Below are 17,408 nucleotides of genomic sequence, written 5' to 3'. Positions count from 1 at the left end.
TGGAAATGTCTACAAAAAAAGAGCCTCACCCCAGAAAATCAAAATGTTTTGTGTAGTTACTGTGGTATTGTGTATGAAGCAGCTGAGATTTTATGCTTGGCTCCAGCTAACGGATGTCGGGAGGGTTCCAGCCGTTGTGGCAATAAAAAGCTTGCAGTGACAGATGATATAAATCAACGCGAGCACTGTTGCTGGATTTCAAGTGACAATGAAAACAGGCATCTTTATTCTGCTACCAAAGAATGCCATCTTCCAAGGCTACAAAGAAGCTGCCATTAGCTCCCATGGGATAGATATGAGACAAATAACTAAAACTAAATGCTACCTACCAAATCACTTGCTGGACATGTTTCCAGAACTGACATATATAGCTGGAATATCCAAATGATTTGACTTTTTGAAAAAATTCCCAAATGTGTGGAAACATTTCTAGATGCTAAGAAAAACTGTTTGGATCACAACACACAGAAGCACTTTGTTAAAGTGGAGCAGAGGCTGACGTAAGAAAAAAGGAAAAAATGAAAGAATGCAAACAGGTCTCATGTAAGCATATAAGGTGGGTCTGGTGTGTTTGACCACTACTTCACATCAAAAAAATCCCTCCTCTTATACTCTACAGGTTTGTTAGACGCAGCATGAGTAGTCAGTTACTCACCAGTTCCAACACCACAGTTACACCATGACTGAGGCCTATCCCCAGTGTTTCCCATCCATGTAAACAGGAACAACGTCAGTTTCGATTAGCTACTGCTGTCTTTTGAAACATGATGAATTGTAAAACACAGGAGACAGACCCAAGGTGTGTCCCATTCTCTCCCACCCTCATCTGCTCCAGTCTGCACATGGTTGCTATTACAGCATGTACTCTCAGCTGCCCCCTCTCTTTCTCTGCATCACTCCCTTCCACACACTCCAATGAGAATTTTAAATGTATATTATTGCTGTGGCGGAGATAGTGTTTCAAGACCTCCAGGCAAACACTAAACCCACTGGCAGCACATTAGACAGAATACTTGACTTATTAGATATTTCCTATTCTAAACAGTGTCATCAAAGGCTAAGAACAAGAGCCATATAAAACGCAGCAGCATGCCTGCCTGCCTGTTCTGTTCAACTGGGCTCATGTGTGGGGCTTCCATAGGATTGGCCTAGCCAGATCCCCTTCCTTTCTCTGCCATAATGAGGACAGGATGTGTGCATTTCTTTTCTGTAGAAATGTCAGACTTTCCAAGCAATGAGGAGGAGAGAGAAGGCAGAAAGGGCCTGGACTTGTCTCCATGTGTGTTAAGTTAAGCGAGTGAAACTTGCATTGAGGTAAGGAGGTATTTGAAAAGGTATTCAGCAAAGGCAAAACATCCCCTCCGAGGAGCACCCGACATTGGAAGGGACAAATAAGCTGCATAGCAGCTGGGAAAGAGCGAGCCAGCAGAACCTGCCAGACGCTCTTTATGCTTTTCTCCCTTCCCAAACGTAGGCTGTACACATGCATTTACAATTACAGCAAATACCCCATCTTCTCTTTAACCACCACTACTAGCAGAGTGCCCCCTAAGCAAATTTTTGGTCTATATTTAGATGTGCTTACAAGTGGAATAAGGGATGATGGGGAACACAATCAGAGCCACGCAGGAAGAGAGACAATGAAAAAACGTGCCAAATGCACAGTGTTCATAAGTTCGTGCATTCAATCAGTGTATTCACAAACATGTACGCATAAACACACATGAAGTCAGTGGCTATTCAATCACTTTAACTTGCTGCTTCTTCTTCTTGCAGCTTAGTTAGATCCCTATTGTACCTACTAACTGGAAAAAAACAGCATGTATACAAAGAAAACATATACCTCTATATGCATTAACTTTATACCAATTTATTCAATTATTGAGGGCAATAAATTTAAAATACAAACATTGACTGTAACTACAGGACCAGTCCCAGCTGGAATCCCCTTTTCCAGCTATTACTTTCTATTATATTATATAATGGCTTCACTGGAAACGCTCTTTCCAGATCCCAATGCAATCTTCCTCTGGACTTAGGTGATCGTGATCATGAACGTGCAACTACGCACACATACACATCCCTCCACACCCGAACCCCCACCAGCCAATCGTGAGGTCATCCCATCAGAGTCTCCAGGCAGAGCATTCTGGAAAATGAAGGATAATCCCCAAAGTGTGAAACCATGAGTCTCCTGAGTGCCAATCATATCACAGTGCATCTGTGTGACTCCTGACCCCATTTCTATCAGTGTAACTCAGAACAGCTTGCTAAAGAAAGGCTAAGACTCGGAAGCAAGTGTCACATCATCCAAATGCCACCCGTTCACAGTGCTGGCTGGCTAGTCAAATATGACAGCATACTTTTTACATTTGAATATCACATATGCAGTTGATGCTTTCCAGATGAATGAAAAGAAAGTTGCCATTCGGGATCAGGGATCAGAGAACATGAAAATCTGGATTTTTAAGATGGTAGGGAAGTCCATGGTAGTCGACAGGAAAGAATAAAATAAATACGATCCAAGTAACAAAGGTGACTATTATTCCTTTCAAGACGGCCCATTTAATAGCCACATATCCAAACTGTAGTCCGACTACATTCAGGTTCTTATAATACAAGGATTCCCAAAAGTTCCCAGACTGAAATGGTGCAACAGGATAAAAACCCACAAAAATAGCACTAAATGAGACTAAAATTCCTTTATCCCCAAGCAATACACTGGCCACGTTTGAAGCAGACTGGATGAATGGTTGATGAGATATGTGTAGAGCACACAGAGAGGCATACAGAGATTTCTTGATTTATTAGTGAAATGCTTCAGCTTGAATTCCTCCAGTGAATGACAGGCTGTTGCAGTAGCCATAGCAGCCAGGTGAGGTCAGCTTAGGGAACTGAGCCACTTTTCATGCATTTTTAGCAGAAAAATGGTTTATCACATTTTTCCCATGTTCTCTTGTAACTCCAGTAGAATTCCCATTGAAAAACACGGGAAGTCATTACTAAATCTTTCTGACAGCACTATTCAGTTCAGCTACTTGCTTGCAAAATGCCTACATTGAAATTAACTTCTGTATCTTGACTACATCAAAGTTTATATGTTAAGCCCCTGCTGTGCTACCCACTTTTGTTTACCAGAAGCATAAAGCTGATAGCAGGCCTCTGTGTTATTGTGCCAATGAAGGAAAACTTCAATGCAGCAATACCTCATCTTAATCAAAATAACAATAATACTTTACCACATGCCATTAGAAACCACAACTCACTTGCTTATTTTCTTGAGGAAAACAGAGGAGGGAAGACATTTATAATATGAAGTCACTGCTTTGTACGCCATAATGCAGAACAAGAAAGGGCATCAAAGGCAGTCATTTAGCACACTAAACTTTGTTTCAATAACAAAGGCAACCTGCTATGCACTTTAACTGAACCACAACAAAGAGGTAAAGGAAGGTCGTGACCCCAGAGCTCGCAAATGGATGCCGAGTGCTTCGGCGTGACTGTCGACTGTACTTTAAACAGTGTACTCCAAAGCTCAGGGCGCCAAGTGGGGCCATTTTAACAAGCTCCCTCCACCCAGTAATGCTGGTGGGTGGGTTTACTCCGCCAGGGTTTAGCAACATGTTTCTCAAAGGAACACGAGAGACAATATCCGAACCATTTTGTTTTTTCCTTCCACGCTCCAGGTCCCCAGATATCTCTCCTTACTCCATTTCTCCATCTATTGGTGTGGACCAAAGGAATAACAATGTGGGAATATTTTGCTTACCATGTCAGAGAATCTCTCGCTCCTTTGATGCCACGTGACTCACAGGGGGAAAGCAAACACTGCGGTGACAGTAATAATTTATGCATGTTGACATTCCTAAAGCACTGGGTCAGTTGGAACACTTTTCATCCGGAAAGACCGACTGGGGCAGAAGCGAGGAGATGGCTGGTCTAAACAGAGGAGCATGAGAGAGGGGCTTGTGAAACACCTAACTGAAAAAACAAAGGAAAGATGAACCGACAAGAACATGAATACAGAGATGATGTTCTTTGGTTTCCAGCTGCCCTATAGTTTGGAAAAGCTCTGGCCCAGAAACAAAGATGCGAAATGATAAAGGCGGGAGAATGGAAAGAACAACTGTAAAGAGAGCGAGTTAATGTAGTCCATCTGGGGAACTACAGTTTGCTTCTCAACAAAGACCTGGCTCTGGAAGATGTGGCGACCAAAGCCTCTGTTTTATAATTGAACTTCAAAAACGTTTTTCTCTCATGCCTGCTCACGACATTAGCTTGCTTACAAATATTTTGCTACAAATAGAATGCAGATTGCCATTGCTTAGTACATCAGAGCAGCATCCAGAGCGCTGACATTACGCAGGCTACAGTAGTGTGCTCAACACGTTGAGTTTAAGCCCGAGGCCTTCCCAGTGTGACTCCAGGCCCTTGGAGAAGCTCGCCAAACCCACCGTGCCCCGCTCCAAATCTCTGGCAATCAAGAATGATTTAAAAAGTTTGACAGACACCACCCTTAAAGCTCAACAGGAGATGTATTGCTTCAGTCACCCCCGTCAGATCCACCATCTAAACCCAAATCCTCACAATTATGTCGCACCAATCAAATCTACTGCTTAGGTTAGGGGTGACTGTGAGGACGTGCAGGAATTACCCCATATCGCAACAATAGCACAAGCTCTTTATATAATCAGGATGCAATGCAGTTGCCTAACTCGCCGAAGGAAGCGTTCAAAAGACGGCACAAGACAATTTCTAGATTAACAACACAAGTGTGTTAGTGAAAACAAACAAAGGAGGGAAAGCGGCCCGACCGTCATGATGCAAGTATTCAGAAATGATACACAGACTCTCTCTGCTCATCCGACATAATCTCTTGGCTGCAATCAGACACTGCTGAACAGACTTTATCACCAAATGCTTCCATCATTAATAATGAACATGATACAAGATAAACTAAATAAGCAGAGTTACAAAAGTGAAATTTTAAAGCTAAATGGAGGACTTGGCAGCTCGAACACCGCTGATAAATGTCGCCTGATGGCCTTTATGCACTTAATATGAAAACATACCGACTCCCGTCCGATATACCTAAACAACTGCACCCAGGCTCGTAACATTTTACAGGGTACCTGTTTACAATAACTTGAAGGCCAGATGAGGGGGAAAAAACCATGATGAGAAGTCACAGTGAGACAGAAGCACCCTGGGGTCTGTCTTTTCTCTGAGCCGCTATGATCCTAGCCCCCACAGCAGCAGAATATTCATCAGACGTACTTTTCTTCTGTTTTTCCACAGGGATGGAGCAGAGCACAACTGGCTCTCGTTAGCCCTCACCATCCCTGTTTATTTTTGAGATCTGTGTGGGAGCAATTTTCTAATCTAAAATACAGGCTCCAGTATATACCAAAAGTCCCTGAGTGAGGTGAGATTAACGGTGGTCAAAGTTGTTTCTGAAAGTGGGCATAAAAGTCCCTTTCGCTGAGCTACTGTGAGACATCTCGGAGCTTGACTTTAGATGTTAGACCAGTGGTGTCTCTGTGAAGACACTGGCAGCGATTTTGCGTTCTTGACACATCTCATCGCTCGTTACATTTTCACTGGCAAAGCAAAGTGTGACACGCACCGTCGCTCATGGTCTCACAATAAAGAATAAAGCAGCAAAGTACCTTAAGATTTCTCATCCGAGGTTTTGGCCATACATCATTAGCTTTGGCGCTATGTTTTCAACAAACAAACAACAAAAGAAACCTCAAACTGCATTGTCTTCAGCATGACCTTGGCGGTTCAAGAAAGCAAATGTCTAAGAGACTTCAAAAAGCTGCAGAAATGCCTTTCATTAAGGTGTTCTTCTGAAACTTGTGCTGCCTGCCAGCCATCTCTGTATTCTCTGCTTTAGTTACAAGTTTGTGAGCAGAGAGTAACAGCAGGGGAAAACAACAGAGTCCTGAGGTGATGTGAGGCTGTTTGGAGCAGGACAGGGTGGGAGGTGTAGGAGGCAGATGCTCACCAGGTGGTCTTATACAAGATTGGGAGCGATGCTGCTGTGATCAGCTCACGCTCCAGGAAGCCCGCACATACACGCTCACAATTTCGAAAAGAGACACAGTAAGAGCGCACCGCTTCATAAGTGAGGAGACACACACAAATATGCACTTAAGACTGCACTGAAAACTCAAAAGTGGCATGAAGACAAAAACAATCCTGGCTCTCTGTCTATTTACAGCAGGAGGATTGAAGTAATCTTCCTGTAATTTGTGCCTGGATTAGCTACGAGGGTCGAGTGAGACAAAAGCTCTCGGGTTCTGCATGTTAGGCTCTCAAAGGAGAATTATGTAAGACCCCCTATCCCCTGACTTGGCTGACCAAGAAGGACCCTGATAATGGAAACATACTGTAGAGGACAAGGCTAAACTAACAAAAAAAATGATCTGCAGACAGAAAAATGAACATGAACGTAGCTCAAAGGCTCATTTTAGGAGAACAAACAATTTCACATGTTCAAAGTAATGATAAACTGACTGCATGGATGGCTGGGGGGATTCAGAAGCAGCTTACATGGAAGGAAACACCTGTGTGAGGGGGCATCTGGTGATTCATTTTTGACATGTACACTGGAGCTCATCCAAGAAGACAAACTGAAGCAGGTGAAGTACAAAATCAAGCCCACGTCCTGATTATTTAAACCATCTGAGCTACGTTTTTCAGTTGTGTCTCCGGTGACTACATGGAACTTACCCGTGCATATCTGTCATTACCTTGACTTCATGTGGGTTTTACACGCTGCTATCAGGTTTCAGTTCCAGTCGCAAACTTAAACATATTCAGTTCACAAATGTACTGATAGATAACAGTTCTTGTATACATGGAATAATGCTCGGTTCCTCCATCACTAACATTAAGAACACATGTGGCACAATAACTCACGCCATAATGCAGTACACATTACAACTACTCTCGTCGCTGAATGACCTCTTGTGAATCTTTCAATTAACTGAATTAAGGATGTCGCATTTTGTTTTAGCAGAACTCAATGCTTCTGCAGACCATAACGCAAAAAGACAAGAAAGAAAAAGGAGAATAACAAAGACACTACACACTCACACTTTTATTGCAATGTTCGAGTTACTTAATCTTCCCCATCACCTGTTTTTCTAGGTGGAATCTTGCTTTTACAGGTGGATGGAAGAAAAAATACCCCCACAACTATTTCCTCTTTTCACTTCACTGGACAAAAATTCTATGTTTTTACACTGAACAAAATCTACCATAGTGTCTGCTAGCTGGCCTGCACATTGCTTTTACTAGTCCCCTGGGTTTATGACCCTGTTTCCCTTGCAGGCAGAGAGAGAGGGCACTCCTGCTCACCTGAGTTGTCACTCGATCTCTGGGTTCACGGCGGGGGCCTCCTGCCTTTCCTCAAAGGCACCATTTGTTTCCCTGCTCTAACAGAATTCCGAGCTTTGTGATTTTATCTGGAGTTTTCACGCCAATTTTGCCAAAACCGATTGAGGAGAGAGCAAATTCAGCTGCTACTGATCTCAAATAGATTGAGTTTCCAAGGGGCCAATTTAAGAATGTGCCACGGTTATGCTCTGAGAAGAAGGTTGGTTGGAGTGCAGAGGCTGAACAGGGAAGGTGAGCTGTTATGACTGGCTGTCAATTAGCAGTTGATTCACACAGAAGGGTCAGTTAGACACAGGGAAAAAAAGAAAAAGATATGGTTTCATAACAAAAGAAGGGCAGCAAGATGAACATTGGCTATGAAAATATGTATGTTTAAGATAAGCTGAGACGACACTTACTTTACAGATCTAAGGCAGCCAAAATGGAAAAGGAGACAGCTGCACAAGGAGCTTTATTTATTATTCCTCTCAGCAGCAACCAGGCGAATGAAAATAGTGCTAAGCAGGATGGGAAAAGGTCAGGGTGAAAGGAATCTGGCCCTCAGAGAGGGTTAATAGCCAGGTTGACTGGTTAAGAGCTGACCTCTCAGGAACATCAGCTCCCAGCTTTACAGACAAATTCTTTGGACGGAGACAGGAATCAAAGCAAACACCACATTCAGACGCTGTACTCATCTTTGAACATTTCTTCCTTACTCTCTTCCTTCTTCTCTCATTTGGCAAACCTCTCTCAAGCTGTCTCCACTGTCTGCTCTGTTACCTTTCCATGCTTTAGATTTTTACCCTCATTTCATGTCTCCTTATTTCTGTTGGCCAGCAGAGCACTGAAAAGATCCTCTGACACCTTACTGTCCTGGAAAGATCAGAGGTCAAGAAAGATACTCGAGTTCTCAAAGCTCAACAGCTACAAGACAATATGAAACACTCATCACAAAGAGGAGTGGCTTGGGAAACGGTTTACTTTAAACATATACAGACGAGGATTCGGCCGCAGGTCGCTCGCTGAGCCAAGCTTGTCAACAGCACCGTGGCTAAGATAAGCTGTCCTACGTGCTTTTGACATCCAGCTAACACTCCTACGTGAAAGAGAGCTATATACAGGCCATCAAGCTTCCACGCTCCCACAGTAACATTTAGCAGTATTTGGTAAGAGTGAGTTACTTTTATTTGGTTATTATACTTAACATTATGCAAAATTCTCAAGATATTTGAAAGGATGACCTGTCACAGAACTGTATTCTGTTTGCTCATGTAATCCCAGACTAATGGGAGCTCTGAGGAGGCCCCATCACGAAACAGTATGGCACATCAGTATACATGACACTATGACATTTTATTTTAAACCATAAAACACACTAAACTCGTTTTTTTTTATAAGGGACAGTTTTTAAATCTAGTAAGTGTAGTTGAGTGTGGCTGTGTGGACAATTATTTCAGGAAAAAAAAGCCACTATGCCTCCTTAAGGGTAGACATTTAAGACTAAACAGATGTAACAGCACAGTATTATTGTCTCCAGAGGAGGAACCCTGCCCAATAGCAGCCATTTAGTCCAGTAACTAGCTAGCTATGGAAGAGCCAACACTCTTCCAGCAAGCAGACGTGCCAGTTCCACGATGGAGAAAAGATTGAATGGGATAGACAGTGTGGGAAAGAAAGTTGGACAAGGTAAACAGAGAGAAGGCAATAATGGGTGACTGGGAACTTGATGTATTTTCTAGGATTTATACTTCAGACAGTCCAACCTGATAACATCTTGTAAACCTGTATACAACCCTTTACATGTTTGTGTGTGCACTGGCATCAGTGGGGATATATGTGTGTTTGTTTGTGTGTGTGTGTGTGTACATGAGTGTTGGAGGAAGTCTAAATCCCCGTTTCCCATGCGTGTAATCATCCCAGGATGAGGTGGAAGATGAAGCCGACCGGGACTTCCCCTGCACCAGAGGGTATTTTCCTCTAACACTGTGGTACGAGCACATGGCTGACCCGGGCTGCCTCTGTATGTGCTTTTTTTACTATGTGTGTCTGTGTGTGTGTGAAAGAGAGTGATAAAAATAAAAAAGTATTATTATCACTGCTAAAATAATATGTTTGCTTATTACTGTAGCAAGCGTATAAAAGGCACACAGTAAAATCAGAAAATGATACAGAATAACTGAAAGACTGTCAGGAACAAACTTGCACACTTTCACACACTGTCATCTAAATCTTTTACTCTGTCTTCTAGAGAACAAATAACGTCATAGCAGAGCTGACACACACACACACACACACACACACACACACACACACACACACACACACACACACACACACACACACACACAGGTCAGCTGTTCAGTCATAAAGAACCATTAAGAGTCCTGGCTCCCAAATAAAAGCAGAATACAGTTACCATGTTGAGAATGTGGAAACAATGTGTATGACAGAGTGTGTGTGTGTGTGTGTGTGTGTGTGTGTGTGTGTGTGTGTGTGTGTGTGTGTGTGTGTGCGTGGTATGGGTCTGCATTTCTGTGTTGCTTGGTGACACAGCTGATGACATAGCAGTGAGATAAGTACCACAAACTGCTCCATCATCTATTCATAGCTCCCTGGCTGAGGGTCCTCCTGCTGCCTAAACTGAACTCAGCCTCACTTTATCATCATTAACATCGAGCACAAAAAATGATGGATCATAATGCTGCAATAAACATCCCTACGATGAAGTGATTCAAGGAGCAACACATCTGCTTATCTAGTGCTTAGAAATCAGCTGTTCGGTCATAAAGAAGCACATGTTTTGCATCTCAATCATTTTAAGTGGAAACTGGTAACTGTCGATAAAGCACAATAAGAGGGTATGAAAGAGATTATGAGAAAATAAAAATCTAACATGTATGTATGCATGGAAAGGCCATTACAATGTGTATGTGTGGACAGACTCCTTTGAACACAGCACAGTGTCTAGAAATGACTGAAATCACACACAACACTTGAACGCGCTGCCTGAACGAGTGTCTTGCCTCACCACTGCCAGGGAACCCAAAAGCCCCTACAAAACAAATTCATTAACCAAGACAATAAAACACAGCTGTGAGGGGCAATGGAACCGTTTGAAATGAGTGCCTGGGATTGTGGAGAATCTGTTCAAGACAAACAGCATGCTAAGAAAAAAGAAAAAAAAATCAGAGGAAAGGATTTGGAAATAAGAGAGAGTGAGTAAAGAGCAGTGTTTAATTTAAACTCTAGCTGGGGACAGTGCTGACTGTGAGAACGGAGATGGTTTGTTGGAGCACAACAAAAACAACTCCCCTGTACCAGATGCTTGAGTTCTGGGACCTGGTTTTAATTTAATCTTTTGAACAGGTTGTATAAAATAAGAACAAACAAAAAATGCCAAATTCTATAAATATCATTACTGAAGCTGGGATTGAATTAAAAAAAGACATTCCAAATCCAGTTTCTAATACTGTGGAAATTACAAATGGAAAGACATCTGAACTTTATTACATGAAACCTGAAGATTGTTGACTCTACCTGTTCTTAACCCACACTCTGAACACTGTCAGGGTATGTACTTCTGATATTCTATGATGACAGTGGGTGAAATGTGTTAGCAGGGGGTGGGAGTGGGGCCTAAATGCCTTAGTTCAAAACACCACTAGAGGGCTCTGCAGCTTGTGAAATGGGTTTTTGTAGTACACACCAGACCTGATCATGTCTAAGTCATACTAACCTCCCTGTTGAAGGGCCAAGCAGCCGGACAGACTCAGCTGCCAAAAGACTTACGACACTGAGATAGATGGAGGTACAAATAGTTTCACAGAATGTCCAAAAAAGTCAAAGCCAGACCACATTTATTCAGTATAACCTCCGAGCTCTGCAGCTGCACAGAGGTGAAGACACACTGACTGAGCTCACTGTTAATGATACTGTTATGCTGTGTAATGTCACTGCTATAAAACAGTAAGGCACACTGTATCATGCATATGACATAAATAAGGTAAAAGCAGAAAAGTCATAATAGCCTCCCCTTGTTAATAACTGTGACCAAAAGAATTTAAAAATGCATGTGTGGAAATACATGAAAAAAACATGAAAGCTGAACCATCACAAATACATCTAACTTCTCAAAAAGCAGTGATTGATATTACATCATTCTGGACCTTGTGGGTAATTTCTACTTCACCTAATCCAGATGAAAAAAGAGAAGTAATAAAAACAGTCGGATGCATATTTTTGCACAAAAAATTGACAGCTCCTAAACTTGTATAAACTAGGAAAAAGCCTGGGGGTAAAAACATAAACACAGCGGCTACTGTCACAGTGTCCTTAACATTATTTGGAATCTCATCTCCTCCAGCTGGAGAAGCTCAACAAGAAAACCAAATTCACAGAGGAATGTTTCGGGTGCATGTCAGGACTGCACTGTGAGCCAAGGTGTTGCAAAGCTGAGCAAAACTGATGCTACATCATACATTACGTTGCATTACATTTCATTGCTTTTAGAGATTAATGGAAAAAATAAACCGTGATCAATCCAATTTAAATCACCCTTCTTGAAGGGTGAACCCTAACAATTTTTTTTTTTTGGGGGGGTGGATAACATATTGCAGTTTTCAAACAGTTGCCAATAGTCCTCCCAGAATAGCTGCTTAAATTTCTCATCCTGCCTTGAACCTGGATGAACCCTCTGTAGCCGTTAGCTGCCCCTCAACAGAATCAAGCCATGAATCATTACAAGTCAAGGGTGAGGGCTCAGAGATCACCCAAATCAAGACCAGATGCACAGCAGGCACCTCCCATGGTCTTACCGTGCAAGTAACAAATGAAGAACAAAAAAGAAATAAGGAAACTTCACACTGCGCCTTTCTCTTATCCATTTCTACACGGTTGTATTAGTCCAAGTTGTCCTAATCCATTTTAGATTGTACAGTGATTACATGATTACAAAGTTTAACTTGTTACTTTGCCTGAGAAAGCCTACTTCAGGTTACAGAGGCCTTTATCTGCGTCATCTGACGCAGTCATTGCACTTAAGCACACATCGTCCCATAAAGAATGTTAAGAGGAGATAACAGTAAAATCACTATCAACTCACTTCACTTCATCCCATTACCCCCGTTCTTCTTTCCCCTGTCCCCTTCCCTCATCTACAACTCCCATCCTCACCACAGCTGGTAAATATTTTTATATTGTGTTCCATTAGAAAGCTTCATTAAGCGGTCAGACGGGGCAAATGGCGCCTGGGAGCTCCCTGTCCTGTAAACAATAGGAAGGGCCCTGAAAGCTGCAGCTGAGCAGAGCACAGTAAACTAAGCCCACATTAGAGAACAGCCTTGCTCTGAGTGAGTAAATATTTAAATGTGTTGGATTCACCCAAAATAGTCACGGCTAATAGTTAAGAGCACAGTATTGGGAAATAATAATGATAGATTTTTGAGCAAACAAGCATTGCGCTGCTCAATGATTAGTAATTGGCTTCATGTGAACTTGTGGCAGACTAGTGGGTAAAAATTAATAAGCCATAATTGTATCAACAAAGTGATCTTTTGGCAGATGTACAGTATCCAGCTAATGTCAGCACAGCACATATCTACAGGAAAAGTTCCTGAAATAAAAAGAGTTGTTAGTCACACATGACTTCAGGTTTGTTACACCGAAGAAACAAAGCTTTAGTATTACAGAAACCATAGTTAAACTACTCAAATAACCTTACTCCAGCTAAAATGTCCATACTATGTATGTATGTAGCTTTGTTTGTCAGTATGTAAGTGCCCATATGGACCAAGACGTTTGTGTTGTGCATGAATGTGTGAGTCAAAATTCCACCTGATGTCACTGTGACCTGTGTTGCATATGTTTATGTGAGCACTAGTTGGTGTGATTTCACCCACAGTCTACAGGACCAAAGGAGCCAGGCCAGGATCAGGAGCCCAACCAAGTGCATGCTCATTCTTTAATATTCATGGGTATGAGGGATGACTGCAAATCTGTCCTCCAGTGCTGACATGTGCTGTCCTCAGACATCTCGGGGAGAGGATTCAGTGCAAACCACCTGAAGCCACTCACTAGATTTGACTCCTCTAAGTTAAATTGAAACCAAAATGGAGGAGATCCAGAATCGCAAGCAGTGTGAGATTATGCTTACAGACACAGGACTTTCAGGTAGACAGAAGCACTGAGAACTGTGTATTGCTGCACAGGCTGACTGTTTAAACATCTTTAAGTTTAAACAGGGGGTGGTTTTGATTTTGTATGTAGTGCTGGAACGTCACTATAATGTACCTCAAAGCCTTTCTCTGGAGCGTCCATCCCCACCATGTTGTCTCTGAGAAGCTGATGAAGGAGGTGGACCTGAGCAATACTGAGGTAGAAATCCAGACTGCTAGTCACATTAACCTCCAGAGAGTGGCCACACACCACCACCTCCTAGAGAAAAAAGGGAGTTAAAAAAAAAGGGGGGGGGGGGACAAAATGAACAGAAGAAGTAGGAGGAGAGAACAGGAAATGCATTGAAAACATCTTTTGTAACTTGTATACGCTTCTATTTACTTTCCATCTCCTCACTATCTTTGTATCTTTACTTAAGTCTGTCTCTTCTTCCGCTCTGTGCTCTCTGGGGTCCCACCCACAGCCAGCAGTTCAAAACTCAGGCTGGAGGTTACATCTAAAAGGATATTACTCACCAACACTGTGGACTGAACCACACACACGCACACATGACAGACCTAGCGCAATAACCCACAAAGGGTATTGCCACTGTTTTTAAATTTTATTTTGTCAATTCTGAGCTTTAAATTAAAGTCACTACTGTCTTTTTTCTCATTTAGATTTATAGTAACATAAGAAGTGCATTAACATTATAAATATTAGTAGTTCTGTTAGCGGTCAAAGTGACTGGTCGAACATGTTAAGGTTACAATAACAGTTACAGAATAGCCTGGCGAGGAACCACATACTGCTATAATACATTCAATACATTAATGATTCATTAGCAATAGCTTTTACATTTGTGTGGGAACCATGCATAAATCTGCTAACAGTAGTTAGCGGTTAGACAAAATGAATATGATTTTTATTATAGAAATTGTTCTACACGACTTAGTTCAAAGTTGTGTTTTGTTGTTCCTGGCTCTGAGTTTCCATATCTGAGGGAGTTACACAAATCACATTGAGAGAGAGTGTGTGTGTGTGTGTGTGTGTGTGTGTGTGTGTGTGTGTGTGTGTGTCTAAGCACAAACTATGGATTAGCTGTTATGCATTGTCAAGGGGCACGTTAGCGTGGTCGGATGAGGCATCAAAGAGGCAGGAAGTCTCAGAGAGCGGTGCCAGAAAACATCAGCTGTATAAGCAGAAAGGTTTGAACTCTCGGGGTCAAAAACCTCCCATTACATGGTGGACGGCCGATTCCTAATGAGTAAGTTACTGTACGTTAGGAGGAAAATGTAAATACTTTTGACATCTCACATAATCAATGTCTATTTTCATATGAGCAACGGATTGTGAGAGTAATGGCTGCAGTCGTAGTTGTAACAGGTCGCGGTCAAAGGGCACAAGAAGAATCTTTGTCTATTCTCAGACTTAAACTTTGACGTTTCGATATAATTTTCCCTAGTTCCGGGGGATTTTAACTTTTCTACAGTGCAGAGACATTTTCATTCAGAAAATCTGAATACTCTCTACAGAAATAATTCATGCGCAGTATTTCATGTAGCGCTGAGTGGATGCTCACCTCTGTCTGTCCACTGTCAGGGGACAGGTTCTTGCTGAAGATGATAGCTGGAGCAGCAGTGACCCGGACAGAGAAGTCAGTCAGGATCGGCGTGAGGATGGCCCGGCGCTCCTGGTGTCTCCGGATGCTGTACAGAGATCAGACACCTCATCAACTACTATTTTGCTACTGTTGTTCTCAACCATGAAAAATGTATTCAAGCTTTTGTATACCTTATAGAAACCTAAAGGACTTTTTATCTTCACTAAAACTCCCCTCCTTTTGTTTACTAATATCTTTTCATGGTTAGTACTTAAAAAATCTTTGTGAGACCGTCCCATCTGCCTGGGGATGGCACGTCAACACAGTTGAAACCACAAAAAGTCTTCACAACAGAGTTTTATTGTCGTGCTGACAGGCAAACATGCATTTCAAGGCTGTTCTAGGTTTTAAGATTCAAAGCATTAGAGGAAAAGCTAAACTTGACAACAGAGACTTAGAAATTGATCTTCCCCTCGTATAAACGATCTGTAAGGTTTTTGCCATCACTGAGATTTTTTACATTTCTTCTTTTACGCATTTTAGTTGCAAGCTTGAACAGAGACTGAGTGAGACAAGTCTCATTTGGGAACAGCTCTTAATTGTATACACACGAACGAGCTGAAACCTTCTCATATCAACTCTCCATTTCACTAATGTTCATTCCCACAATCAAGTCATATTTGTGGGAACATTTGTTAGCAGTAAAACAAATATACAAGTGGGCTTTATAAGGTGGTGTTAATTGCCACATCTGCTGCTATTAAAACAATCAAGCAGTACAGCTTCCAATATTTATAGTTGGCTGGGATTATAAAAGGCCCAGTTTCTAGGTGGCCTTGAGTACAGTTCTTAACCAGAAACAATATCATATTCACTTCTGCTACACAAATGTGCATTACCAGTGCCCTTAAGGGATTATTTTCTGACACATTTCTTTGAGTGGGGAGTTCGAGGGAGGACTAATTCAGAGGTGAAATGATCTGTGAGGCCAATTGGTGTTGGCTAATCTCCCTTCAGACGGGGATTGAAACAATGAGTGTCTCGTTGCAGGGGACAGGTGCTATCATTCACCAGCAAGGCTAGGAGCCCCGAAGCTCAGTTTACCAGTATTATGGAAGTCTCTGAGTGGGCTGGAGAATCCTGTGGTTCTGTGTATGTGCGCGTGCCTTTCAATGGGGTCATTACAAAAACAAAATATGGAAAGATTGACTTTTGTTTCATTCAGTGGGACGCAGAATAATCAGTAAATTGGAATATCAGTGGCATGAACAAAAGGGAAGCCTGCACTGGGCGACTGATAGGAGGGGCGATGGGAAGAGTTCGCAGCTCTGTGACACAAGGTCTTTCCTAGCCAGCAACTACAAACTGTGATGAGGACAGATCCTGTCAGTGGATCCACAGTGCTGGAATTTCCTCACAAAACCTCAGGAAGCAAACTGAGGCCACTGCAGATCAGCCGCTACTGGAATTAAATCCAAAAAGCAGCAGAATCAACATACCGTGAGTCTAAGGCTGGGGGGAGAGAGAGGGTATCAATGTAAAGAAAAAGGAAAAGGTGTGAACTTTAGAAGTGGTGTGTGTCAAAACTTGTTGCAACCAAGGTGGTGTATTTCTGTTAATGATTGCAGCAGACAAGTAAAGCTGTGAACTTGGCTCCCCTCTCCTCAGTATCCTGGAATTTTCTCACACATTCAGCTATGACTTGGTAGTGTTGGTAGCTGAGGCGCAGCACACTGCAGTGCACCAAAGCCCTGCCGAGCTTCTAGTGCTGTTTCTGCTACAGCGAGGGGAGTCGCATTGCTTTAAGGTTAAATGGAAGAGCTGGGACGAGACCCCAACACCACTACTGACTTTGACCTTATCAGTATGACCATAGAGACACACCTGCCTATAAATGTATACCTTAATTGTGTAAACGATATCTTACGGAGTTAAATGGAAAAAGAGGAAACATCAGAAAAGAAATATACGCTAAAGAAGAATGACAATCCAGTGATAAAGAGCTAGGAGCTTCTGATTATAAACAGGAGTCAAACTTTAGTGACCTTTACTCCATAAAAGTGGGTGTCAATCCTCTTGAGTGCAAAAAGAACTGTTACATATTAGGTCATACAATCATCAAGTTTGAAACAGAAATCCAGACCCACTCTAGTATGTCTTACGACAGCTAAATCTATGCTAAAGATTTTTAGCATCTTCTGGAGCCCAAAGTGAGAGCCCAGAATGTCACCTCATTGCCCTTTCAGACAATGTGGACTTGGCACTA

At 42.2% G+C, this 17,408-nt stretch overlaps 1 protein-coding gene and 1 long non-coding RNA gene across 5 annotated transcripts in view; one reads left to right on the top strand and one right to left on the bottom strand.

The window, feature by feature from the left end:
* LOC309716726 overlaps positions 1-15,217 on the top strand; it is a 32,304-nt gene extending 17,087 nt beyond the window's left edge. The window contains exon 4 of the long non-coding RNA XR_014279504.1: positions 15,142-15,217. This is a non-coding gene — a long non-coding RNA (uncharacterized lncRNA). The remainder of the gene's footprint in view (positions 1-15,141) is intronic.
* Positions 1-17,408, bottom strand: part of vps13b (vacuolar protein sorting 13 homolog B) — a 297,078-nt gene that overhangs the window by 87,620 nt on the left and 192,050 nt on the right. For all 4 annotated transcript variants that reach the window (XM_082550699.1, XM_082550697.1, XM_082550698.1 and 1 more), the window contains 2 exons: positions 15,122-15,248; positions 13,675-13,818 (listed from right to left, as the gene is read on the bottom strand). In XM_082550699.1, the coding sequence (XP_082406825.1) occupies positions 13,675-13,818; positions 15,122-15,248 (271 nt within the window). The remainder of the gene's footprint in view (positions 1-13,674; positions 13,819-15,121; positions 15,249-17,408) is intronic.

Source organism: Aulonocara stuartgranti (assembly GCF_965226115.1).
Source record: "Aulonocara stuartgranti genome assembly, chromosome: 11".
In the NCBI taxonomy this organism is placed as follows: domain Eukaryota; kingdom Metazoa; phylum Chordata; class Actinopteri; order Cichliformes; family Cichlidae; genus Aulonocara; species Aulonocara stuartgranti.
Note: the sequence above shows the minus strand (reverse complement) of the source record. Positions and strands in the feature narration are given on the sequence as shown.